Below are 26,436 nucleotides of genomic sequence, written 5' to 3' on the forward strand. Positions count from 1 at the left end.
ATCACAGAGAAACTTCTCTCACTTTATAAAAAAGTGGGAGTGGAAAGGCAAAAAAGGAAGGGGTAGGCTAATAGAAAGGAAAACAGATATAGTAGGGGAAAGGTATAAGAAAGGGGGAGGACTCTAAAGGGGAAGAGCTGCTTGAGGCAAGTGGTGCTCATAAATAAAATACTTGGGAGAAGGGAAAGGGGAAAAGGAAAGAGAAAAGTATAATTTGGGGTTAATAAAATGGCAGGAAATGAAGAATTAATAGTTTTAACCATAAAACTGAATGGAGTGAACTCTCTCATAAAGTGGAAATGAATGGCAGACTGGATTAAAAGCCAGAATCCTATAATATATAGTTTACAAGAAATACATTTAAAGCAGAGTGATACATACAAAATAAAGGTAAAAGGCTGGAGGAGAATCTATTATGCTTCAGATTAAGTAAAAAACAAACAAACAAACAAACAAACAAGGGTAGCCATCCTGATCTCAGATCAAGCAAAAACAAAAATTGATCTAATTATAAGAGATAAGGAAAGAAACTGTATTTTGCTAAAGGGTACCATAGATAATGAAGCAATATCAATACTAAACATACATATACCAAGTGGCATAGTGTGGAAATTGCTAAAGGAGAAGAGAGTTGCAAGAAGAAATCGACAGCAAAACTTTAATAGTGGAAGATCTCAACCTTGCACACTCAGAACCAGATAAATCAAACCACAAAATAAATAAGAAAGAAATTAGAGAGGTAAATAGACTACTAAAAAAGTTAGATATGATAGATCTTTGGAGAAAATGAAGACAGAAAGGAGTAAACTTTCTTCTCAGCAGTTTATGGAACCTATACAAAAACTTACCATATATTAGGACATAAAGGTCTCAAAATTAAATGCAGAGAAGCAGAAATAATAAATGCATTTTTTCAGATCATGATACAATAAAAATTACATTCAGTAAAAAGCCAGGGGGAAATAGACCAAAAAGTAATTGGAAACTAAATAATATCATCCTAAAAAAATGGATGGTGCAGTGGATAGAGCACCAGCCCCTGAAGTAAGAAGGACCTGAGTTCAAATCTGGTCTCAGATTCTTAACACTTCCTAGCTATGTGACCTTTGGCAAGTCACATAACTCCAATTGCCTGGGAAAAAAAGAATGAATGGGTGAAACAGCAAATCACAATAACAATAATTTCACTCAAGTGAATGACAATAATAAGATAACATGCCAAAATTTGTGGAATGCACCCGAAGTGGTAATAAGGAGAAATTTTATATCTCTAAATGCTTACTTGCATAAAATAGAGAAAGAGATGATCAATGAATTGGGCTTGCAACTAAAAAGCTAGAAAAAGAACAAATTTGGAACTCAAAATAAAAACTCAAATGTCTTAAAAGATTTTTTTTCCATGTCCCCGGGAAAAAATTAAAATATTAATAAAAACCCAAGTTGTCCTCAAGGAACTTTCATTTCAATGGAGAGAGGACATGGAAACAATGACATCCAACCAATAGAGAGAGAAAGGAGAAGTTGAACATCATCTCCAAAGGAGGACCCTGGTTCCAATGTCGTAATGTGTGTGAAAATAATTCTTTGTTCTCCTTTGCTGGCTACAGAAATGTCAATCAATCAGGAAGCATTTACTAAGCTCTTACTCAGACACTGTACTAAATAAAAAGGAAACAGTCCTTATACTTGGGGAAAAAAGATTCAATAGGAGTCTTTGCCTTTTGGGGGAGTTGTTTTAATTTTCTTATTTTTTTGGTTATGTGTAAAACATTTTTGTACATTTGTGGGGGGGGGTTGTATTTTTGTGTGTGTGTACATTTGTTTTTAAAACTTTGAGTTCCAGATTCTCTCCCTTTCTCCCTACCTCCATCCTCCTTTAAGAAGACACATGTGATTTTTAATATATTGAATTACTTGCCATCTAGGGGAAGGGATGGGAGGAAATAGGGAAATTTGGAACACAAGATTTGGCAAGAGTCAATGTTGAAAAATTATCCATGCCTATGTTTTGAAAATAAAAACTTCAATACAAATAATAACAAATATAAATAAGAAGACATGTGAAATTATGCAACACATTTCTGTAAAAGTTATGCTGCAACAATAGATCCCATCCCTCAAAAAATATCCTCAAGAAAAAAAGAAGAAAGTTTTTAAAAAGTATTCTTAAGTCTGTGTTCAGACAGAATTGGTTTTTTCTCTACATATAGATAGCATAAAGAGATCATAAAGGAGGGAAAGGGACCCACATGTGCAAAAATGTCTGTGGCAGCCCTTTTTTCTTTTATTAACATTTTTAAAATTAATTTTATAATTTTTAACATTTTTTGACAGTACATATGCACAGATAATTTTTTTACAACATTATCCCTTGTACTCTCTTCTGTTCTGAATTTTTCCCCTCCTTCCCTCCACCCCCTCCCCTAGATGGCAGGCATTCCCATACATATTAAATATCTTATAGTATAGCCTAGGCACAATATATATGGGCAGAACCGAATTTTGTTGTTGTTGTTGCAAAGGAAGAATTGTATTTGGAAGGTAAAAATAATCTGGGAAGAAAAAAAATGCTCTCAGTTTACACTCATTTCCCAGTGTTCCTTTTCTGGATGTAGCTGATTCTGTCCATCATTGATCAGTTGGAAATGGATTAGCTCTTCTCTATGTTGAAGATATCCACTTCCATCAGAATGAATCCTCATACAGTATCATGGTTGAAGTGTATAATGTTCTCCTAGTTCTGTGGCAGCCCTTTTTGTAGTGGCAACAAACTGGAAACAGTGGATGCCCATCATCTGGGGAATGGCTGAATAAATTATGGTATGTGAATGTTATTGTTCCATTGTCAAACCAGTTCCAATTGTTCAGTGATGAAGAGAGCCATCTACACTTAAGAGAGAGGACTGTGGGAACTGAGTGTGGACACAACATAGCATTTTCACTTTTTCTTGATGTTTTCTTGCATTTTGTTTTCTTTCTTAGATTTTTTTTCCTTCCTAATCCGATTTTTCTTGTGCATCAAGATAACTGTATAAATATTTGCATATATATATATATATATATATATATATATGATTTAACATATATATTTAACATGTATTAGACTATCTGCCATCTAGGGGAGGAGGGAGGGGAAAGAGGGGAAATTTTGGAACAGAAAGCTTTGCAAGGGTCAATGTTGAAAAATTAGCCATGCATGTGTTTTGTAATAATAATAAAAAAAAAGCTTTAAATTTTTCCAATGTATTTTCCAATCTTTTTTCTTTCTTTTATTTTTTGATGCTTTGTTTTGTGTTGTATTTTTATATAATTAATAACATCTATTTTGTCCCCTATAATTTCCCATGGACCCAGTAAGAGATTACATTGGCTGTCCAAGGACAAGCTTAGGTAGTTATGGAAAACCTCCTCATCAGGAGATTAGTCAGTAGGCTAGGAATTTTTTGGCCAAAATGGCCTTTAGTATTCTACAGCTACTTTCTCATTGTGCAATGGTCATGGCAAAATGTCAGAAAAGAGGGAAGAAGGTTCCAAAGGTCATAGGATATCCCACCTTAAGAATAGCATTTTTTTTCAATAAGCAAGAGTCTAAAGTCTACCTTTTCTCCCTCCTGATTCTTTCCCCCACCCCAACCGAAAGAAGAAAAACAAAATCCATTACAAACATGCACAGGCAAGCAAAACAAATTCCTGCCTTGGCCATGTCTAAAAATAATTCTTCGGTCTGGGCAATGAGTCTCCCTCTCTGTCAGGAAGTGGGTGGGATGTTTCATCATGACACTTCTGGAATTGTAGCTGGTCACTGCAGCAATCAGAGTTTTTAAATCTTTCAAAGTTCACATAAGTCTTCCTGGGTTTCTCTGAAACTGCCACTTTCATTTTTCCCAGTCCTTCCCTAAACTCCATCATATTCAGCCATTCCCCACTGACCTTTTCTGTCAGAGGGAAGATGCAAAGGGTGGAAGTGTCCAAGTTGCTTTTTTTATTGAGGTTTAGAAAAACTACTGGTGAAGCACAGGTCAAGTCAGTGGAAGAGGGGAATTAGCTGAAGGGCTGGAAGCACAGCAAACTAGGGGCTTTCACTGACTAAAGGGATTAGTGATAAACCCAGGTAAACAGAGCAGTAAGTTCCTCAAGCCTCACAGTCAATGGAGAACTGTCAACAGAGGTACTAAGATCATGATACAGGAAATCCCAGACAGGAATGGGACATGGAGACAGTGCTTAGCTCACCGTCCTAGTCCTCCTCAGTCATAGCTCTATGACTGGAGGCAGGGCACTTATCAATCAACTAATATTTACTAAGCACCTTATATATGTTCCAGGCACGGTGCTAACCAAGAATACAAATACTCAGAATGATACAATCCTTACTCACAGAGAGCTTAAATTATAATGAGAGAAGGCAAATATAAACACATATTATATAATATACACATAATATGTATACATACATATATATGTTTACATACACACTAGTATATACATGTATATTATAATATACATATAAAAATTCAAAATACTTCTTTAAAACCACAAAGAATGCACACACAAAATAGTTCAAGGTGGTTATGAGAGGGATACTCAAGGTATATACAAAGTAGCACTTGGAAGGGAAATAAGATCACCTTATATAGCATTGAAGCATTTACATCAATCCTTATAGACACAGTGTAACATAGATGCTGCTATCTAGGAAGAGTAGAGTTGATTTGTTTCTTGGAGGAAAGCAGAGTCAGCAATAGGAGTTACAGGAAGGCCTGTTTCTGACTTGTACAATAGAGATGGCCAACCATGGCCGTGGCCCATTTTCGAGGTACTGAGCTTCCCGTCAGTGGAAATGTCCAAGCAGATGCTCCATAGCTGGGTGGTTTGGTGTTACAAAAGTGATTTTTAGGAGTAAGGGAGCTTGAAGACCTGTTTTCACAGTGTCACTGTCACTCCCTGGGTGACCCTGATCTGGTCACTTAACTCCTTCAGGCTGACATTCCCCCATCAGTAAAATGAGGCTATCAAACTTCTCCAAAATCTCTAATCCTCCGACCTCCAATGTCCCTTGTAATACTTTTAGTCTAAAAGTCTATATTGGTTCTTGTCACAAGGTGGCAGCCAAGGCTTAGACTTTGGGGACCAGACGCCACCATGTAATATGACCCGATCACAGACTCATGGCCCTGTAGGATCATAAATTTAGGGCCAAAACTACCTTTAAAGGTCGTGTAGTCCAACCCTTCCCTACTCAACTTTATAGATGAGAAAATGGAGCCCCCAATAAGTTAAATGACTAGTTTAAGGTCACATGGGCAGGAAGTAGCATAGCTGGGGTTTGGTTCAAGGAACTCTCCAGATCTACATACATTTCTACCTTGCCAGGATCAGCCAATCCAATGCCCATAGTTTATGGTTCAGTTCAGGAAATTAGTGGTCAAATGTGCAAATTATACCCAATAATCCTTCAGTTTCAATCTCATAATCCATCATCTGAGACCACAATATGCAAAGGTCAGACTCTATCAACTCAAATTTTGGTCAACTTGAATCACTAATGGAATACAACAGAAAAGAATCAAAAATCTCTTGGTTCCTGGGATAATGAATCGAGAGCTAGAAGGGACCCTTAGGATCCTACCTTGTCTTATCTCCTCATTTTACAGATGACAATACTGAGGCCTAGAGAGTTGTAGGGCTTGTGCATAGTCACAAAAGTCCTAAGTGAACGTGTCAACTCCTCTGTTACTGTCACCTTTTCTACTCATGGCTCAATGACTCATAGAGTCAAATACTTAAGTTCAAATCTGTCCTCAGACACTTATCAGCTGTGTGTCCCTGAGCAAATGACTTTATCAGTGTCTTCCTCAGTTTCCACCTGTGTCCCCCTGGATGAGTTATTTAACCTCTCTCTCTGTTTCAATTTCCACATTAAGGGCATAAATTAAAGTTCCTATTTTGCAGGATTGTGGTGAAAATAAGATGAAGTAATATTTATAAAGTATTTCACAAACCCTACATACTAGCTCTTCTTGTTATTATGATAGTAGCTTCCTTGCACTGTTTCATTTGAAATTTTCAGGATTAGAAAAGATTGATAAGCTTCCTCCAAGCTACCAATTTCTCTATTTCTATGGTATAAACTTCCCCACTAAAAAGAGAAAGAAGTCTCAAAGAATAAGTCAGTCCAGCTCCAATATGGACAAGGCTCAGTTCTCACCCAAAGCCTCTTCACTCTAGACTTCCTTATTACTGCCAAGGGACCCTGTCTTCCCTCCCAGTTTCCTGTCTCCTTATCAGCCTCAATTCCTCATGCTCATTCATCCCCCATATCTAATGAGGGGCCAGATCCTGCCATTTCTTTCTGTACAATATCTCTCAAATACTTGCCCTCTGTCCATTCCATTTCTCCTCCAGTACAAATCCTCATCACCTCTTGTCAGAGCAATCGTAACACTTGCCCAACTAGCTTTTCTCCCTCAAGTCCCTCCCAATCTATCCTCCACTCAGTAGATCTAAGCAAGTTACTCCACTACTCAGTAAGCTCTAGGTGCTTCCTATTATCTTCAGGATCAAGTATAAAGTCCTTTGGTTTTTTTACTGGCACCTTCCTATCTTTCTCGTTCTTCCATGGTCCAGTCAAATTGGCTGGTTTGTTATTTCTCCCGTGAGAAGCTCCATCTCCAGCTTCCATACCTTTGCATCAGCAGGTTTCCACTGGGGATGAAGCCTTCCACTTTTAGAATATTTTTCTTCCTTTGAGATTCAACTCAAGTACCACCTTCCTTATGAAATCTTTCCCAGACTCCCAAGTGCTAGTTGGCACTTCCACTCTGAGTTAACCTCCCATTTCTCCTGTGTGTATATTGAGTGTCTGTAGTCATTTGCAAGTTCCCTCCCCTTTTAGAGTGTGAGCTCCATGAGAGTAGGGGCATTTGTATTTTCACTTTGTATCTGCATGATTTGCATGATGCCCCGCTCATATTAAAGTCTGAAAAATGCTTCTTGATTACCTAGGTATTCCACAACATTTCTGCAAGGCTCTCTGGCGTGAATGACTGTTTATTTCAGAACTTCAGAACAATTTGTCCAAGTGGCCTGATCCTGTTGTGGTCTTCTTGCCAGGAGACAACATTGGAACATGATTTTAGCAGAATCACAACAACAATCATTAGTGTCTCTCAATAAGCATTTAAAGGTTTCATAGTACTTTATGTTCATTATTTCACTAGATATTTCCAAGTAAGGGAGGAAGGTGTTATGGGTATCATATCCTCATCCTAATGGTGGTGGAATTGAGTCTTAGAAAACTCAAGTGACTTGACTAAAGTCATATAAGTGTCAGAGACAGGATTTGAATCCAGCCTTATCCCACCTACAAGCTTGTAAGACCTGTAAGGTCCTTCCATTATGTTACATTGAAATAGATGCTTTAGTCACTCTAAGATCCAATATTCCATTGCTGGGATCTAGAATTCCATCACTGAGATCTAGAGTTCCATTATGTTAGTTCCATCACTGGAATACAGCATTCCATCCCTGGGATCCAGAATTCCATCATGGGGAGCTGTATTCCACCATTGAGATTCAGAGTTCCATCATCGGAATCTAGTGCTCCATCATTGAGATCTAGGTTCTACCAGTGAAATGTAACATTCCATCTCTGGGATCCATCATTGGGATCCAGAGTTCCATCATCAGGACTTAGTGTTCCATCATTGGTATCTGGGTTCCACCAGTGAAATCCAGCATTTCATCATAGGGAGCAGTGTTCCATCATTGGGATCCAGTGTTCCACCATTGGGGGGACTCCCTCTGGTATCATTGTCAAGGAGGTGGTCTCCATGAGCTGAGGTAGTTAAGAGATGCCCTTGTCAGGTGGTGGACACTCTAAGCCCGGACCAGTCAATCCCCTACAACTGACATCCATCCCTGAGGCAATGCTTAAAGCCGTTCTAGACTGGTAAGAACCACACTGACCAGAAGGACTGTGGTCACTTCTACACCATGATGAATTCCTGAAATAGGATATAAGTGGAGAAAACATGTAAAAGCATGTAAGCATATAAAACACACGGCCTCCTATCTTCAAAGCCCCAAATCCACTCTGTATCCTTGGAAAATAACTCCCTTGTATCTTTAAAGACCACTGAGGGTCACCAGGTTGTGCCATATTGCCAAGAGTTCTAGGCCTCAAGGCTCAGATAGTGGCTGTGTAACACTGGTCAAGTCACTTACCCCTTTTACCTCAGTTTCCTGTAAAAATGAACTGCAAGGAAATGACCAAGAAATCCCCACATGGAGTCCTAGCATGATTGAATCTACTCAACAACAACAAACCACACTGTACTTATTAGTGTCTGGCCCTTGTTATAGGGTATCTAATTTAAATGGGACCCTGTGAAACTTCCTCATAATTGACACCAGATTAGTTTTTAAAAGTCACTTACACAAGTACAGGATGGAGGAGATGTGGCTAAGTAATACCAGTTCATGAGAAAAAAGACCTTGGAACCATAGTAGACCACAAGCTCAAGGTGAATCAATAGCGAGGAATAATAAACAAAAAGGTAAATGTGGCCTGAAGCTATAGCATGTATTGTAAAATGCATAGAAGAACACTCAATATACAGAAGATGTGAATAATAAAACTGCTTTGCTAAAAATGTATGTTTATTAGGGATAGCTACATAGTACAGAAATAGAGCACCAGCCCTGGAGTCAGACACAGCCCACCTGTCCACCTGAGTAGCAAAACCAGAATCAGACTGCAGGGTGATTGGGAAATATTTAATACATAAATATGAAACAATAAAGACAGATCATGTTGCATTTTAAAACTAAGTCGATCTAGAGCTCACAAGGATGCTTCTGTATGAAATCAAGTGATCCCTCTTCCTTCCTATCTGGATTTGACCCAACTGGCTTAGAACACCAAAGGTCAATGGCTCATCTGAGCTCACAAGGTCAGGATGTTCCAAGGGCCAGGTTTGACCCCTGCTCCTCTGGGCTTCAAGGCCGGTTCTCCATCCACTTCATCATCAGGGCTCTCTGGGGATGCAGATACTTCTTAAGAAGCAAACTGTACATGTGAGGATTTTGCTGAGTTTGGATGGCAGATTTCAAGAGCCATCTGATAGCCTGGGTCATAGAAATAGGAAAGTGACCAAGATGCTGAAGGGGCCAGAAACAAGGTCATGAGAACATCAAGGTAGAGGAATGGACAAGAAAAAACAAGGGAGCACCAGAGACTGGACTGGTTGCCTCTAAAAGAAGGAATGAGGAGAAATGGGAAGAGGTGGAGACATGAAGCTCTGGGCGTGGGAGGAGAAAACCTTTCTCACAATTCGAGAGCCAGAGGTGGCGGAGAATGGCCATCATCCTACTCCTTTCCAAGCCACAGCCAGAGGAGAACTTAGCATGAGAGAAACAGATTAGACTGGACCGGTTCTGAGGTCCCGTCCATCTCAGATTTGGGAATCCTATCATAAACATCATATTTTGTATATATTTTGAGGGTATCTTTAAAAACAATAGTTGCATTTGTATGTTGCTTTAAACAATAGTTTATCGATTATGTTATATAGATTACATGCTATATAGAAAATATTATATAGATTACCTGGTTTGGATGAAGGAAAGGAGAGAGAGAAAAAAGAGAAGGAGAAAAAAGAAAGACTCACAGAAAGAGAGAGAGACAGAGAGAGAGAGAGAAAGAAAGAGGATTTGGGGATAAACAGACCAAACATCTTTATTGAGTTCTTACTAGGATCTAGACCCTGTGCTAAGAACTGTGGATTCAAATACAAACATTCCCTACTCTCAACGCACTGACTTGCCAATGGAGGATGATGATACGTGAAGGAGTGAGGAAAGAGTGGATGTGGTGAGGAGGAGCCTTCAGAATGGCAAGAAGGCCAAAGCTCACTTAGGAGATCTAGGATACCCAGGAAAGGAGTCCAAAATTCCAATGGGAGGAAGTTCAGGAGGGAGGAAAATCTAGACCATAGCAAGTGGTATGGGGAAGAGAAGGTGAAGAAAGCCCAAGAATAAGTATGGAGTCTTGGTCCCCACCAAAATCAACTGCCCTGTGAAGAAGGAATTATTAAGTATTCTTCTTCACAGTTTTGCAGTTGGGGGAAACTGAGGCTCAGAAAGGTGAGTAACTTTGTCCTCAGTCATACTGTCATTCTTTGACAGAGACAGCATTTGAACCCAGTACTTTCTCTTGACTCCAAAGCCCCCTCCCCACTCTTCCCACCACACTGTGTCTGGGTCTACTGATTGTTACATAAAGTACACCTAATTCAAGCCACAGACAGACCAAACACTTGTTTACATAGTCATCAGAAACCTCTCTTGGTTACAGCTACTTGAACACAGTAGCACGCTTGAGGCAATACCCGAGAAACATCTCAAGATTTTCAAAAACCGAACAATGATTGTTACTATTAAGTATTAAGAGTTCTTTGGAGCCTCAACCCTTAGTATAATAACTGACACATAGCCGAATTAATGTTTGAGGACGTTGGTTCTTGTCAATTGGGAAACAGAAGACCTGAACCCAATACCTGCTTGACATAGGAACAATTATTTACTTCTTTGGATCTCAGTTTCGTCAGCTGTGAAAAAAAAATGAGATTGGACGACTACTGGTACTCTTTCTAGCTCAAAGTCTGTGATGCTATGAATTATTCTTATTTAATGATCAGTCTTGAATATCACCATTCTTCCGACCTTTCCTAAATAATCAGACCTTTGTATTTCAAAATCCGACCACAAGAAAATATTCCTGTTAGCCAATGGAAAGTAGTAAGGAACTGGCGGCCTAACGTTTGAGTCTGTTTTTAACTAATGAAATCCACAGTTGAAATGCAGAAAATACAATGCTCCAAAGAGGTTCTCATCAGCCCCAGATGGCATTGAGTGTGAAGGGTTTTCCCTGACAGGGTCATCAGGCATACAGTAATTTGTCCTAAGCCTTCACAATAACACAAGGGGTGCCTGCAAGGGTTCCAGGAGCTCACAATTGCCTCCGCCACATGTCCAAATGGACAGAGAAGTTGAAAGTGACAAGATCTGACTTTTCCTGGCTTGGGGGGGCATGGGGAATGCTGGGGGATTGCATGATGAATCGATTAGCCAAGAAATAAAACAAAGCCATTCTGTTACAGGAAATCAGAAAGGAAGTCGGGTCGGAGGAGAATTAACCTCCTCTCCTCGAAGGTTTCTTCCACTCCAGAAGAAGCCTCGCATTGGCGGTTAGGAAAGAGCAGGCTTGAACCACCTTCCAATTCTGCCTAATAGAGGCTGCTCTCCTACTCCTAATTCATTCTGAAAGCAGAAAAATATCAAAGAGGAGAGAAAAAAAGCATTCCTTCAATTGGGGCTTCAAGAAAAGTTAGTGCTGAAGTCAAGCAAAGAAAAGAAAATCAGATGCAAAATGTAGTTGGAATTATACTGTTAAAGCTAGAAGAGGGAGGTTTTCGGGAGGATTCTGAGTCCTATAGAAATCCCAAGCGCAGAACCATGTTGCTGTTATTTAGGTGCCCAGATTCACCTTCCTACATCACAAGATTTGGGGCATTCTTCATCACCTAGGTGGTTTGGGGCAATATGGCTTCACTGGTTCCCTTAAGTATAAAATTAAAAGGTGGAATGAGGAAGGTTTTGAGACTCCCCCTTGAGCTTGAAAAGAGCCCAGTTCCTTACTATTTTTCATTAACATGAACCTATGGATTAGATGCCCCCAGGGTCAAAGAACCACAGATGAAGGAGGAGCTAGAAGGGCAGTTAGAATCATGGAGCTGAATCTCATTTTACAGATGAGGAAACTGAGGCTGAAGCAGGATAAGTAGCCTGTTCTGTGTCCTCTAATGGAGGTGGGATTTGAACTCAGGCCACTGGTGACAAATTCAGCACTCTTCTGTATATGGCAATGTATTGCCTCTGGTTTTAAATCTATAATATTATAGGTGATGCAGGGGACAGAGTGCCTGAAGTCAGGAAGATGTGATTCAAATCCAGCCTTAGATACTAGCTGTGTGACTCTGTGCAAGTCACTTCATCCTGTTTTCCTCAGTTTCCTCATTTGTAAAATCAGCTGGAGAAGGAAATAGCAAGCTAGTCCAGTATCTCTGCCAAGAAAACCCCAAATGGGGTCAGCAAGAATCAAAGATGAGTGAATAACAACAAGTCTATATTGAAGCATGATTGTTTAAACTTGAAAAGTTTACTCCCTCTAGGGGAATTCCATCTACTATCTACCAGGTAGGGCATCCACTCATTGGTAACTTATAGTTTTGCCTAAGACACTGAAACCTATAGGAACGGCGCAGGATCACCTAGCCAATGGGTGTTAAGTAAGGAAACTCCATCTACTTGGGTAGGGCATCTACTCATTGGTAACTTATAGTTTGATTTGAGTGCTGCCTGAGTCACTGGAACCCATAGGGATGGCACAGGATCACCTAGTCAGTGTGTGTTCAAAATGGGCCTGGAACATCCTTCTTCCTGACTCAAACAACCTTTTGCCCACTCTACTATGCCATCTCTCTAGTGCAATTACAAGATAGAAAAAGAGCCCACGGCGTTCACCCAGGAGATTGCTTCAGAAGGCCACATTGGAGTGTTCGAAAGAGAGAAGGCAAAGAATAAGATGTCTGGGGACTCCAGCTCTGAAGCAGCAGTCACAGAGAGAGGTCTGTCAAAATAATCAACAGGCAAACAAGATCAGGAATATTTAGCTGGAAGGAAAGATCCAGAGCTAAAGCTAGGCCCTTTTGTCCATCCTGGCTCTTGGCAACACTGGTGTGCTTTCAGTTTCGGGGATTTCATTTCAGAAACTTCTTTTCTTTTTTTAATTATGAACTTGACAAGCATAGGCAAATAAAAACATTTCCATAAACAAAGAACAGAAAAAGAGGATTATATATGAGACTTGGGATCTCGATCAGGGATGGTTTGATTTTTAAAGTATACGTTCAATTTAGCACAGTAGCTCTACAGTAGCAACTGCCCTGCTTCCCCTCTGCACACTCTTTTCTCTTTTGGGTGTTTTGAAGTGTTTTATTGAAGCCTTTTAAATAGTATTGACTCTAGAAACGGAGACTCCTCTGAACATGTCATTCCTCAGCTTCAAATTCTCTCCGTGTCTATCAAATACAGTCCAGCTCCCACAGGCTGACCATAATATGCCCCATCTTCTCTTTGGGGTTTTTGTTAAAACTAGTTTCTTTCACACAAATTACAATTCATTGAAAGGAGGCTTCTCACTCACAATAACTAGGACACATCCCATGCTCTCCCATTCCCATCTGTTTGCTTATGCTATAAAATTTCAGACAAGTAACAGCTTCTCTATACCTCAGTTTCCTCATTTGAAGAATAAGGGAACTGGGCTCAGTGACCTCTAAGGTCCTTATAATTCCCAATCTATTTTCCCACAAACTATAGGAGATGGTAAGGAGCTGTCCTTCTGAAGCCCGAGCAAGATGAATCCAAAGTCTAACATGGGGGCATAAGTGAGCCTGAAGAAAGCTTAATTTGCAGTCTGGGTCACCTCTAACTGACCCCCAGACTACATATTTTCCCTCCCTCTTCCAACTCTCCCAGAAGTCACCAAAGGCTCATATTCTGGATCTGACTTCCAGCTCTGGCCTCAGTTGCCCTGGGTAAGAATTCTTGAATCTTCGGTGACCAACAACCTGTCCAACAGGATCAAACCATTACCTTGGTCCCTCCCTGACTGGGGATCTCTCAGCAGTGACCTTTCTAGACTGCCCAAGACATGAAGCCACAGCCAGGAATATGGACGACCTTCTACCCAAGGTCACGAATGGTGAGAAGAACATCACAGATTTCACTGAGTCACTAAGGCCTCTCACCACCTCAGATCTCACACGGCATTTGGTTTTGCCCATCTCCCTTACATGTATCATCCTCCAGGGTGGGAAATGCCTTATTTCTGTCCTGGATGGTGCCCAATACATGGCAATTGCTTAAGAAAAATTTGTGTCTTTTCTGATGGTGCGTCAATTTGTATTATCCTCATTACATTCATGCGCATCATATCCATGTATTAAAATTATTTGACAGTGAACTCTGGGAGGGAAAGAATCCCACCTTCTTTAATCATTTGATCTCTCCAGGACCTAGTTCAGTGCTCTGCCTCCAGTAAAAACTTAATAAATGCCCAAGTAAAGTTGATGGAGACATATGACAAGTCTTTAAAGATGAGTAATCAATGCTCGATCTATTCAATCACCCAACAACCCTCAATTGGCCCCTTTTTGGCCCAGCCAAACTTCCAGTCTATAATATATTGACAGTCAGAATTTAAGGCACTTACTTTGCATCCCAATCTGGCTTTATGCTACTTTTCTTCCATTTTTGGTAACTTCCCGTGGTATCATGAATTACTGCAATGAAAGAGAAGCAGGAAAAAAAAAACAGTAACTAGAATGCACACTTGAACCTTTGCTGAGCATCTCCCTCCCAACCCTGAGAGCCAGGTAATACAGTATTATTGTTCCAGTTTTACAGATGGGACAAGTGAGACACTGAAGCGATAAGCCTTTCATCCAGGATCAGGGAGATAGTCTGCTGGGGTCAAAATCAGGTCCAATGCTCTTTTACATCATGACTTGCAGAAATCTTGACCCAACTTCAGAATGGATTTTTAGTGAGTTCAGAATTGCTAAGAGTTCATATCTCAGCTTGATTTAATGACTTCATTAAGTAGCATTTAATGCCTTTCACTAAATGTCATTTAATATCTTTCATTAAGCAGCTTACTTGGCAATAAGGATCTGTGAACACACAGCCCAGTGCCCTGCACATAACAGGCATTTAATAAGTGCTTGCTGATTGATGTCAGTGTCAATTTCCATTAAATTGTCTAGAGTGGAGGAGAGCGTTCAGTTCCAGGAACCACATTTTAGGAAGGGCATCGATAAACTGGACAGTGTCCAGGAAAGAGAGACCCGATCCACTCCGGAACTATCTGAGTAGAGGGAAGGGAGGATGTTCAGCCCAGAGAAAAGGAGGCTCGTGGATTACTCCATCACTGTCTCCAAATACTGAGAGGTTGTCAAGTGAGAGAGGGATTAGGCTTGTTTTCCTCAGCCCCACAGGGCAGAATCAGGAGGATTCAAAAGGGCAAATTGAGGCTTGACAAAGCTTCCCAAAGATTAGAGTCATCCAAAAGTGTAAAGAGTTTCCTAGAGAGGGGGTTGGGGAGGTATCAAAGCAAATTTTGGATGACTACTCAACCAAGTGTCCTAAGGAAGATTGTTTGTTGAGAATGGTTTGGATTAGATGAGCTGGATCCCTTACAACTCTGGAATTCTGATGATCCTAACACGTTTCCTATCCTGGAATTTTTTATGTGGCTTATTTATAGAATCCCAGAGTTAGGGATAAAAGAGGCCCTCATAAGCCAGCTAGTCCGACTCCCTCATTTTTATCTTTGAGAAATCTGAGACCCAACAAGATTAAATATCTTGCCCAAAGTTGCATGGGTAGGAAATATGGGAGGCAGGATTTGAACCAGTGACTCCAAAGCCAGTGTTCTTTCCATCCTGCTACATTGCCACGTGATGACAATTATCACAGAATTAGTTGAAATGGAATTTGGCTTGTGAGCAGTTTGAATAAGGTCCTAGGGAGAGCAAATCTGAAATGACTCACATAACATTAATAGAATTTTCATAACTTTTGAAATAATTGTGCTTCAAAAAGGGACATCACTTCTCTGAGGTAGGAAGGTCCTTGGGGACAGATTATCTCAATCTCCCTCCTAAAAGAGGCATCCCTCACAAACAGCAATTCATTTATTTTTTGAACGCTGCTTTGCAGAATGGGAAGCTCACTACCTTGGGAGGCAGTTTAGCATTGCTGGACAGCTCTGTGGATTAAACCCCAGTCAGCCTCCCTCCACTCTTACCTTCTGGTCTTAGTTCTACCCTCTACTCTCTCCCCTGGCAATCTTCCAGATATTAAAAGCAGATAGAACCCATTAGGGCTTTCTTCTCCATAAACATAGAGATACTCATATGGTTTCCAGATCACTTATCTTCCTGGTTGCCCCAGTCTGGATTATCTCCGCTTTGTCATTATCTTCCCTTGAAATATAGCACACAGATCTGGTTTGATGGCCTCCAACAAGGGCTGAAGATGATAGAACTCTTCAGAATCTCAGCATTAAAGGGACCTCAGAGGCTATCTCTTCCAACCTGTACCTAGTCTCAGCCAGAGGCTTAGAGCTAGCAGAAATCTTGGAAGTCAGCCATGTTCTATAGCTCTCTTCTTGCAGAGGACGACTTAGAATTTATTAAGGTTCAGTGACTTACCTAAGGTCACAGGTAGTAAGTGGCAGAGCTGGGATTAGAACCACAACCCTGATTCGAAATGAAGGCCTCTTTCCCTTGTACTACACAACTGAACTAGAATCTCTTCTTCTGATCAATGGTCAAGAGCTCCAACAAAAGAGAACCAGCCAGTCACCTCATGATTCTAATGAAGGATGGTTCTAATTGTTGGGAAGTCTAAATTGACTTCTCAGCAACTTTCCTACCCCTCTGGGGCCAAATAGAACAAATATTATCTGTTTTTATTTGACAGGTCTTCAGATACTTGAAGGCAGCTATTATATCATCTCCCATGAGCCTTCTCTTTTCCAGGTTAAACTTCCAAACCTCTTTTGTCATGATCTTGAAACCCTTTGCCACTGTGTTTGCCCAATTCTGGAAGTCTCCAAAGCTTAATGCTTTTGTGAATGTCCAGGCTCAGAACTTCAAATCCATACAATATACTTCTACTTTTTTTTGAGGGAAAGAGTATCCAGAACAGTGATTTCATTAATGTAGGAAATTCCCCTCCAGGAAACTCCTTCTACCATTACAGTAACCTTTCTGCACCTTAGAATCTTAGAGAATTATCTGGAGTACTGAAAAGCTAAGAGGATTTGACCAGAGTCATACATATAGTATATGTTAGAAATAAAATGAACTCAGATCTTCTGGACTCTAAAACTGTTTTCCGTTGTGACACATTATTCCAAATTTCCTCATTATTTAGATTTGGTTTTGGGGGGGCTTCAACCTAAATGAAAGCCTAATTCTTGAGCCACTTAAATTTACTCAATACATTGAATGTAAGCTCTTTGAGGGCAGAAGCTGTTTCATGTTGTGTTTCTTTTTGAACATCCAACAGAGTTTGAGACGCAGAAAGCACTTGATTAACTGTTGTAGACTGAGTAGAGTTTAAAGTGTTAATTTTTAAAGACTTGCCAGATAAAGTCTTCAATGTAATCTTCAAGGAAATTAAGATATGACCTATCCTGCCCCATAGAGAACTTTTAGCATTTCTGTTACCCACTGCTTTAGTCATTCTAGGTTTGCTTCATGTACAATCTTGATAAATACACCATCTATGTTGTTAACCAACTCATTGACTTGTTGAAGATGAGGAAGGCAAGCAAGAGTTTTGGGCTTGGAGTTAGCACAGAAAAGCTTAAATCTTGGCTCAAGGGGGAGCAGTTAGGTGGTGCAGTGGATAGAGTACTAGCCCTGAAGTCTGGAGGACCTGAATTCAAGTCTGATCTCTGACACTTAACACTTCCTAGCTGTGTGACCCTGGACAAGTCACTTAACTCCCATTGCCTTAGCAAAAAAAAAAAAATCTTGGCTCAAGTGACCTTGGGCAAACTCATTACCTTTTGGGGCTTTTTTTCCTAAAATGAGGCTGGAGTAGATGATCTCTAATCTAAGACTCTTTTTAATTCTAAAAGCCTGTGACCTAAGAGCTAAGAACGGTCATGTTGCAAATTAACAAAGAGCTTCCTCAAAGTTTTTCAAATATTATTGAGAATTTCATGAAATCGTATTCAAGTAGCAAACAACTGGTGTGTCCTGTTCTGCAGCTCAGAACTTTCTCACCATCCACTCATAAAAGTCCGGGAAGGAAAAAGAGAGCAAGAGTATCGTCTTTGGTGTGCAAATTCACTTCTGGCTCAGAATCTCCTGATTCGTTGGTTATTCAGCCAATTGGAAGGCTTTGTGTCCATCACCAAAGGCCAGTGCCTCAGAGGCACATGACCAGAAATAGCCAGACAAGGGATGTCCATCTGCACACACTCTAAGTCACCAGTAAAGGAAGATCTGAGCATATTCTAAAGACCAATTCCTCATTGATGAGTCTCCCCCTTATAAATTTATTGGGAATGACATCAAGTTTACATGTTTGTTCCTGTTTTTCTCCTTTTTGAAAATGGAGATATCTGCTCACCTCTCACTTTCAGTGACTTCTTGTCTTCTCAAATATTGTTCACGGGAGTTTCATGATCATGTCTTAAATTCCTTTCAAAGTCTTTCACAAAATGATACAATCTTTTAGGTCCTTGGATTCAAACCCAAATTCCCTTAATTATGGTATTTCTCTTATCTTCCACTTCAAATCTCTCCTAAAGCCTTTTGTTCTAACTTTTCTAGGTTGAAGCATTTTCTCTTTTATGGAGAATATAGAAGTAAATTAAAAGCTGAGACTTATGTGACTGGCTCCTCAAATGGACCTGTTGGGTCTCAAGTATGATCAATACTCATCCACTCATGATATCTAAAACTAATGGGAAACAGAGTGGGCCATGGTCTTAATTTAGAGCCAAAGGCTCTGGATCCTAATCCCCTTACAATTCTCCCTTTGAAAATGTCACTCCTCATCCTTGGGACTCAGTTTCCTACCTATACATTGAGGGAAGCTAGACTAGAAGATCTCCAAATTCTAATGATCTTATGACTCATTGGCCAGCAAAATATCTAGGAGAGAGAATAAAACCAAATAATAAGAGTTTAAAATCTACTGGAAAGAGAACTGGGTCTGCAGCAGAAATTGGAAAAGACATTCACTGAAGCTTGATTTGAGAGGGAAATTCTTAATAACTACAGTGACTCAAGGGTAGAGGGGACTATCTTGGGAAGTAGTGCTTTTTCCTTTCCTTGAACATCTTCCATCAAAGGGTGGATGCATAATTGTACAATATGTCATAGAGGGCATTCTTGTGCGGGTCTGGTCTATACCCAGTGGTCTATGAGGCCATTCTAAAACTAAGATTCTCAATCTTGATGTTTGTGATTGTTCTGACCCAGATGAGCAAATACAATGTTGCATGGCAAATCTCTGAAAACTACCCATTATGCTCCATTGTTGCCTACCCTCTGTTGGCTCAACTTTCCCTTCAAGATAGCAACAAAGTATTCCCTGTCAGAGAAGCACTGCTATCTGTAACATTAATTATTCTAGTAGTCTACTGGGATTATATCCCAAAGAAATACTGATGAGGGGAAAGGGACCTGTATGTGCCAAAATGTTTGTGGCAGCCCTTTCTGTAGTGGCTAGAAACTGGAAAATGAATGGATGCCCATCAATTGGAGAATGTTTGGGTAAATTATGGTTTATGAATGTTATAGAATATTATTATTCTGTAAGAAATGACCAACAGGAGGAATACAGAGATGCCTGGAGAGACTTATATGAACTGATGCTGAGTGAAGCAAGCAGAACTAGGAGATCATTATACACTTCAACAATGATACTGTATGAAGATGTATTCTGATGGAAGTGGAGATCTTCCACATAGAGAAGAGCTAATCCAATTTCAATTGATCAATGATGGACAGAGTCAGCTACATCCAGAGAAGGAACACTAGGAATTGGGTGTAAACTGTTTGGATTTTTTGTTTTTCTCCCCAGGTTATTTTTACCTTCCGAATCCAATTCTTCCTTTGCAACAACAACAACAAAATTCGGTTCTGCACATATATATTGTACCTAGGATATACTATAACATATTTAATATGTATGGGAATGCCTGCCATCTAGGGGAGGGGGTGGAGGGAAAGAGGGGGAAAATTTGGAACAGAAGGGAGTACAAGGGATAATGTAAAAAAAATTACCTATGCATATGTACTGTCAAAAAATGTTATAATTATAAAATTAATTTTAAAAATTATTCTAATAGTCATTTTGTTTTGTGGCTACCCCTTCTGGTGGATAGGAATATTTAGCTTAGTGAGAATAAATCTATGATCAGTCCAGCACGCTGTATCAGGAATTATCTGTCACTTATAATCACCTAATCTATTAAATGTCAATGTTTGCTATGATCATGCATCTAAAAAAATTAAAAAATAAAACTAAGATTCTGAGATTCTATGTATTAGAAGAGTAGACATCACCAGGGAAAGCTAGCTAATGATAGCTATCTTTCAAATATATGAAGGGCTGTCATATGAATGAGAGATCATATGTGTTTGCTTGGGTCCCAAGGGCAAAACTAAGAACAGTGGATGGATATCATAAATGGGGGGAATTAGCTTTAATTGTAAGGGAAACTTCACATAATAAGCATTGTTTTCCCAAAGTGGAAGGGGCAAAAGGGGATCTCCTCCTTACTGGAGGTCTTCTGACAAAGGCTGGATGGGTAAGAGGGGGATTCTAGTTGAGTATGGTTTGGACAGCATGGTAATTGAGGTCCCTCCCCCCTTGAAATTTTGTGATTCTGTAGGTATCAGAGGACTTGGGTTCCAATCACAACTCTATCACCATCAGTCTCTCTGAACTTCAAGTTTCTAATTGGCAAAATGAGAAGTTGAATTAGCTGATCTCTGAGATTTCTCCTGCTTCTCAATCTGTGATCCCTTATGTAACTGAATTTTTTAAACAAAAGCATATTTGTTTTCAATATTCTGCATTCAATGCTGAAAACACCGATGTTAATATATAATATATTATCATGTAATGTGTTAGATGTGACAATCTAACACATTACATGATAACATACTATATATAATATATTGTATTAATATAGTAATATTTAATGTGCTATACATATTAAAAATGTAAAAAAAAATGAGAAACACAAAATGTGAATGGACGGTATGAATTAAGGAGAACCAAGAAAATTATCTACATCGACTACGATAATGGCAATAAACAAAATCTTTTGAAAGTTACCAAGTTTGGTTCCCAGGAGTAGTTGAAAAAACAAAAACAAAAACAAAAACACAGATCTTTGTTATTATGATTTGGGGAGGAAGATGATGAATATTGCATATAGTTGCAGGTGCTATTGATGTGCAGATTGCTTTTGCTCATTTTTTTTTCTTCTCTTTTTAAAATCTTTATTATGAGGAAGTGTGTTCAAATGATATAGAGCACCAGACCTGGAGTCAGGAGGATCTGAATTCAAATCGAGCCTCAGGCCCTTGCTCGCTTACTAGCTGTGTGATCTTGAATAAGAAATTCAAGCCTGATTGTTTTGCCAAAAAAAAAAAAAAAGAATTTGAATAAAAGAAGAAAAAAGTATCAACTCTAAATTGGACACATTTATTTTCTTAATTTCTCTACTAAAGCCTCTGTATGGCAGTAGCAATAACACCACCACCACTAGCTAAGATTTCTAGAGTGCTTTACTATGTGCCAGACATTATACTAAGCACTTTTATAAATATTATCTCACAACAATTCTGGGAGGAAAGTGCTACTCTTATCCCCATTTTACAAGTGAGGAAACTGAGTCAAACCAAAGGTTTAGTGTCTGAGACTGGATTTCTCAGCCTTTCTTAATGTTAGACCCATCTCTCTATCCATTATACCACCTACTTGCCTCTAGATAATATTTTTGAAGTTCTTTACATGCTTTAAAGCACTATATACATGCTAGTTTTATATTGTAATTATCTATATTATTTCATGAATTGAAATAAAATAGTATTTTGCTCATGCTTTCCTTGTTAGACCCATCTCTCTATCCAGTGTACCATCTCCTTGCCTCTAGATAATATTTTTGAAGTTCTTTGCAAGCTTTAAAGCACTATATACATGCTAAGTTTTATATTATAATTATCTATATTATTATTACATGAGTTGAAATAAAATAGTATTTTACTTATTTCCTTTTTCAGCTCATTTTACAGATGAGGAAACTGAGGCAAAAAGGATTGTGACTTGCTCAGTCACACAGCTAATAAGTGCATCTCTCCATCCACTGTACCACCTACTTGCTTCTAGATAAAATTTTTGAAGTTCTTTACAAGCTTCAAAACACTATATACATGTTAAGTTTTATATTATAATTATCTATATTATTATTATTATTTCAGGAGTTGAAATAAAATAGCATTTTACTCAGGCTTTCCTAATGTTAGACCCATCTTTCTCTTCACTGACCACCTACGTGCCTCTAGATAATATTTTTGAAGTTCTTTACAAGCTTTAAAGCACTATGTACATGCTAAGTGTTATATTATAATTATCTATATTATTATTATTATTTCTTGAGTTGAAATAAAATAGTATTTTGCTCATGCTTTCCTTGTTAGACCCATCTCTCTATCCAGTGTACCATCTCCTTGCCTCTAGATAATATTTTTGAAGTTCTTTACAAGCTTTAAAGCACTATGTACATGCTAAGTGTTATATTATAATTATCTATATTATTATTATTTCTTGAGTTGAAATAAAATAGTATTTTGCTCATGCTTTCCTTGTTAGACCCATCTCTCTGTCCATTGTACCAACTACTTTCCTCTAGATAATATTTTTGAAGTTCTCTGCAAGCTTTAAAGCACTACATACATTCTAGTTTTTAGATTAGTTATAATTATCTAAAGTGTTATTATTATTATTTCATGAGTTGAAATAAACTAGTATAGTATATATTTTTGGTATTCAGTTGCTTTTGGTTGTACGTGGACACTGCCATTTTAAAAAAGTGAACATTTGCAGACCAACACACTGAGCAGCAGCATCAGGGGATCGAGGCCACGTCCACATGTGATAAGCATTGTCTCCACTGCACATTGCACCCCAGTCCCAAATGCATCCTCTCCCCCTGCCAGCTGCCGGGGATTTCTCTTGTTTACCCTGAAGTGGAAGGGGAAACATCTGGGAACAAAGAACATTGCAGTGTTCTCTGATATCCCTGGGAGCCTCTAAGAATGCCTCAGAACAAGAAACACAAAGGCCCTCTCAGTCTCTCCTTAGCACATTTGCCCATCTAGAACACTTTCCTGCTGAGTTATCACCTCTTAACCTTCAAGAGGCAAGGTAGCGTTGTGAACACAAGCCAACTTTGGAAGCAGGAAGGTCTGGGTTCAGGGTGGCCCTCAGACACCTACTCGCTGCGTGACAGTGGGCGGGCTACTTAACCTCGCAGCGGTTAGGGCAACCCACTAAAGATTTTCAGTTGTCAAGCTGAATTGGTGTGGGAGGTTCCCTCTAATTCCAGCTGGTATATAAGTCCAAAGGATGCCAAATTTAGAGCTTCACAAAACCCAACCATCTCTCTTTGCAGATGGGGAAACTGAGACCCAGAGGGACTTCAGAACTCACCTGATGTAACACGGGCAAATCCTGGCCCCAAAGCCAGCCGCCTTTCCACTATACTATGTCCCAACAAAAAAGGGGCATCAGCCTTTGACTGGTAAAGAAGTAAGATCCATTTTATCTCCCCCGATGAAAAGATGAATCTTAACCAATTTACTGCTGGTTCAGTTAGCTCTAAGCGACAAGATTAGAAGCAGGGCTTGGTCCTGCAGGCTTGCACCCTTTCACCTCCCCTTCCACTCCCTTGAGGGTCTGCTGCCATTTTGGTGACCCATGGCCCCTGATCTTGTGGTAGGCTGGGAAAGCCAGGCCCCCTCAAGTGAGAGCCAGCATCCCCAGGATGCCTGCAGGCTGTTTTGTCTGTCTTGATGACAGCAAAGGAACAGCAGGAAGCCTCCTCCCCATGTGACAGAGCCCACTGCTCTCAAAGAATCCCTTCCCCTAAACATTTCCTTATGGGGTTCCAAGCGCTCCATCGTCAACGCTCCGCTGCTCACAACCATATGCGTGACCGGACTCCCTGCCAAACCTCTTGTTTGCTGTTATACCGTGAGAGCCGGGGCAGAGCTGGAGATATCTCCTATTTGCCGATTTTTAAATCACTGATGTTAAGAGTAATAATAGCTGACTTTTCCATAATGCCTTATTGTTTTGAAAGTGTTTTTCCTATCTATCTTATTTGCTCCTAAGTGGTGCAGTGGATAGAGCTCTGAACCTAAAGTCAGGAGGACCTGAATTCAAATGTGACCTCAGAAAACTTGCTAGCCATGCGACTCCCGGCAAGTCATTTCATCACCATCTGCCTCAGTTTCCTCATTTGTTAAATGGAAAAAATAATATAAGAGTAGGACAATAGTTGTATAGTATTTTGTGGACTTCTATAAATGCTAGCTATCTGTTCATTATTATCCCCATTTTACAGATGAGAAAATTGAGACTCAGAGGTGAATTGATTCAAACAGGGTCACACAGCTAGTCAACATGAGGGGCACAAATGAAACCAGGGCATGGATAAGTACACGAAGCATTAAGCAAGTATTTGCCATATGACAGCCATTAAGTAAAGACATATAAACATATACATACAGATTATGTACACATGCATATGCATATATTTCATGTAGCAAATGATTTCAGATGCAAACCATTTTAGATTTGACACCGCCAGGTAAAATCCCATGCGAGTGAAATAAAAATCTGCTCCGAGTCAGTAACCGAGTCCAGATTTAAAAGCTTGGAAAAGTACATAGGGTGCGTTCACAATTAGCACAAACCACCCCAAACAACTCATTGTACTATTTGTCTGAGACAGCATCCTATGAAAACACTCTAGGACCTTCAGTTATCTTCCTGATGGTAACTATAGAACATGAGCTTATGTTGTAAATTCTCTTATTTCAGAGTAGCTCAAGGAACTCTCTCCAATCTAAATAGCCATCTCAATTATTTCCAGGAAATTGGGCAAATTAAGAGAGACAGAGACAGATAGAGACAGAAAGGGGGAGAGAGACAGAGAGAGGGAGAACGGGACCTGCTTTACTTTGCTTTGGGAAGCAGGATGAGCAGCAGCACACATAAGTTTTACATTTTAATTTTTCGCCCTTCCTGAGGACCTGGTATTATTTAAGCAATCGCCTGATAAAGTTGGGCCCAAGTGACAAAAATCAGGGGCTCAGAAACTCTTCTCTACTTTGGCGTCAGTAGGAATAATGAATGAGCCTTGTTTGGTGACAGTAGAGTGAGGGTGTGTATGGGAGCAGCCTCCTTGGGAGGGCTATGATGTTCAGAGTACTCTAATCTCCATCATTTTCAAAACATTTGTTGGGCAGCAAATCAAATCCCAAATTTCTCTAGATAAGTCAACTTCCATCTGCCTCAGTTTTCAATTGTAAAATGGGGATAATAATAGCACTTCCTCCTAGGGTTATGAGAATTTAATGGGATGGTTTTTGCAAAGTGATTGGCACATAGTAGGAACCTCATAATGCTTCTTCCCTTCCACCCCCTTCCCAGCATCCCTAGACTGGGGTACGCTTCTGTTCAAGGCTCCCATTTCCCCTCTAGGTGCTCAACATGGATGCTCCAAAGAGCCCTGGATATTTTCTTTGCCTCTCTTGTGCAGAAGGCCCCATGCTGTGTCCGTGTATTTGTTTGTCACTGGGGAGGATGTTTTGGTTTGAGCAGGTCTCCAGAGTCAGTCAGCAGTTGCAATGTCCAGAGTGCCAACTACCAGGCCTCTGATGAGATGATGCTCGCTGGCCTCCAGGATTTGCAGAACTCCCTCGTGGAGGAAAGATTAGCTTTGTTTTTGGTCCCAGGGGGTGAGCCAGAAGCAGTGGGGGCCATGGCCAAGAGGCCAATTAAGGCTTGATGTTGAGAAAAAAGCTCCCACCATCCTACAGATGCCCTCCCCCATGATCCTTTCATTCATCCTCTGTCACAGGCAGGAAATGGCTCTTCTCCTTGTCAGGGAAAATCTGACGATTCTCAAATGTCTTTGTCCAGCCCTGTGCTCTCAATCTTGGGTCTCCCACCTCCAACTGCCAATGAGACATCTCCAGCTGTATGTGTCACAGAAATCTTAATGGGTCCAAAATGGAATATATCCTCTTTCCCTCAAACCCTCTCCTCTCCCTAAGTGTCAAGGATATGACCATCCTCCCAGGCTCACCATGAAGGAGTCAACCTCTATTCTTCCCACAGAAGGTCGTATTTCAGCTAAATCTTGAAGGAAATCAGGGATTCCATTACTGTTCTATAAGAAACAATCAGCAGGATGATTTCAGAGAGGCCTGGAGAGACTTACATGAACTGATGCTGAGTGAAATGAGCAGAACCAGGAGATCATAGGACACAGCAACAGCAAGGTTATGCAATAATCAAATCGTGTGGATGTGGCTTTTTTCAACAATGAGATTATTCAGGGCAATTCCAATAAACTTGTGATGGAGAGAGCCATCTGCATCCAGACAGAGCACTGTGGGAAATGTATGTAGATCAATGCATGGTATTTTCACCTTTTTGTTGTTTTAGCTTTTTTCCTTTTTGATTTTATTTTTTTTT

General features: G+C 39.9%; 1 protein-coding gene across 2 annotated transcripts in view; it reads right to left on the reverse strand.

Annotated features, from left to right (window-relative positions):
* The window catches only part of UBE2U (ubiquitin conjugating enzyme E2 U), a 75,119-nt gene that overhangs the window by 15,411 nt on the left and 33,272 nt on the right, over positions 1–26,436 (reverse strand). Inside the window, exons 8-9 of one of the 2 annotated variants that reach the window (XM_074265746.1) lie at positions 14,339–14,408; positions 4,463–8,006 (exon numbers count right to left, since the gene is read on the reverse strand). In XM_074265746.1, coding sequence (XP_074121847.1) covers positions 7,847–8,006; positions 14,339–14,408 — 230 coding nt within the window. In that variant the 3' untranslated portion in view covers positions 4,463–7,846. Of the gene's footprint in view, positions 1–4,462; positions 8,007–14,338; positions 14,409–26,436 lie in introns of those variants that run through there. The other variant, XM_074265745.1, reaches the window with a different exon arrangement.

The sequence above is a fragment of the Sminthopsis crassicaudata genome, chromosome 4, assembly GCF_048593235.1.
Source record: "Sminthopsis crassicaudata isolate SCR6 chromosome 4, ASM4859323v1, whole genome shotgun sequence".
Lineage (NCBI taxonomy): Eukaryota > Metazoa > Chordata > Mammalia > Dasyuromorphia > Dasyuridae > Sminthopsis > Sminthopsis crassicaudata.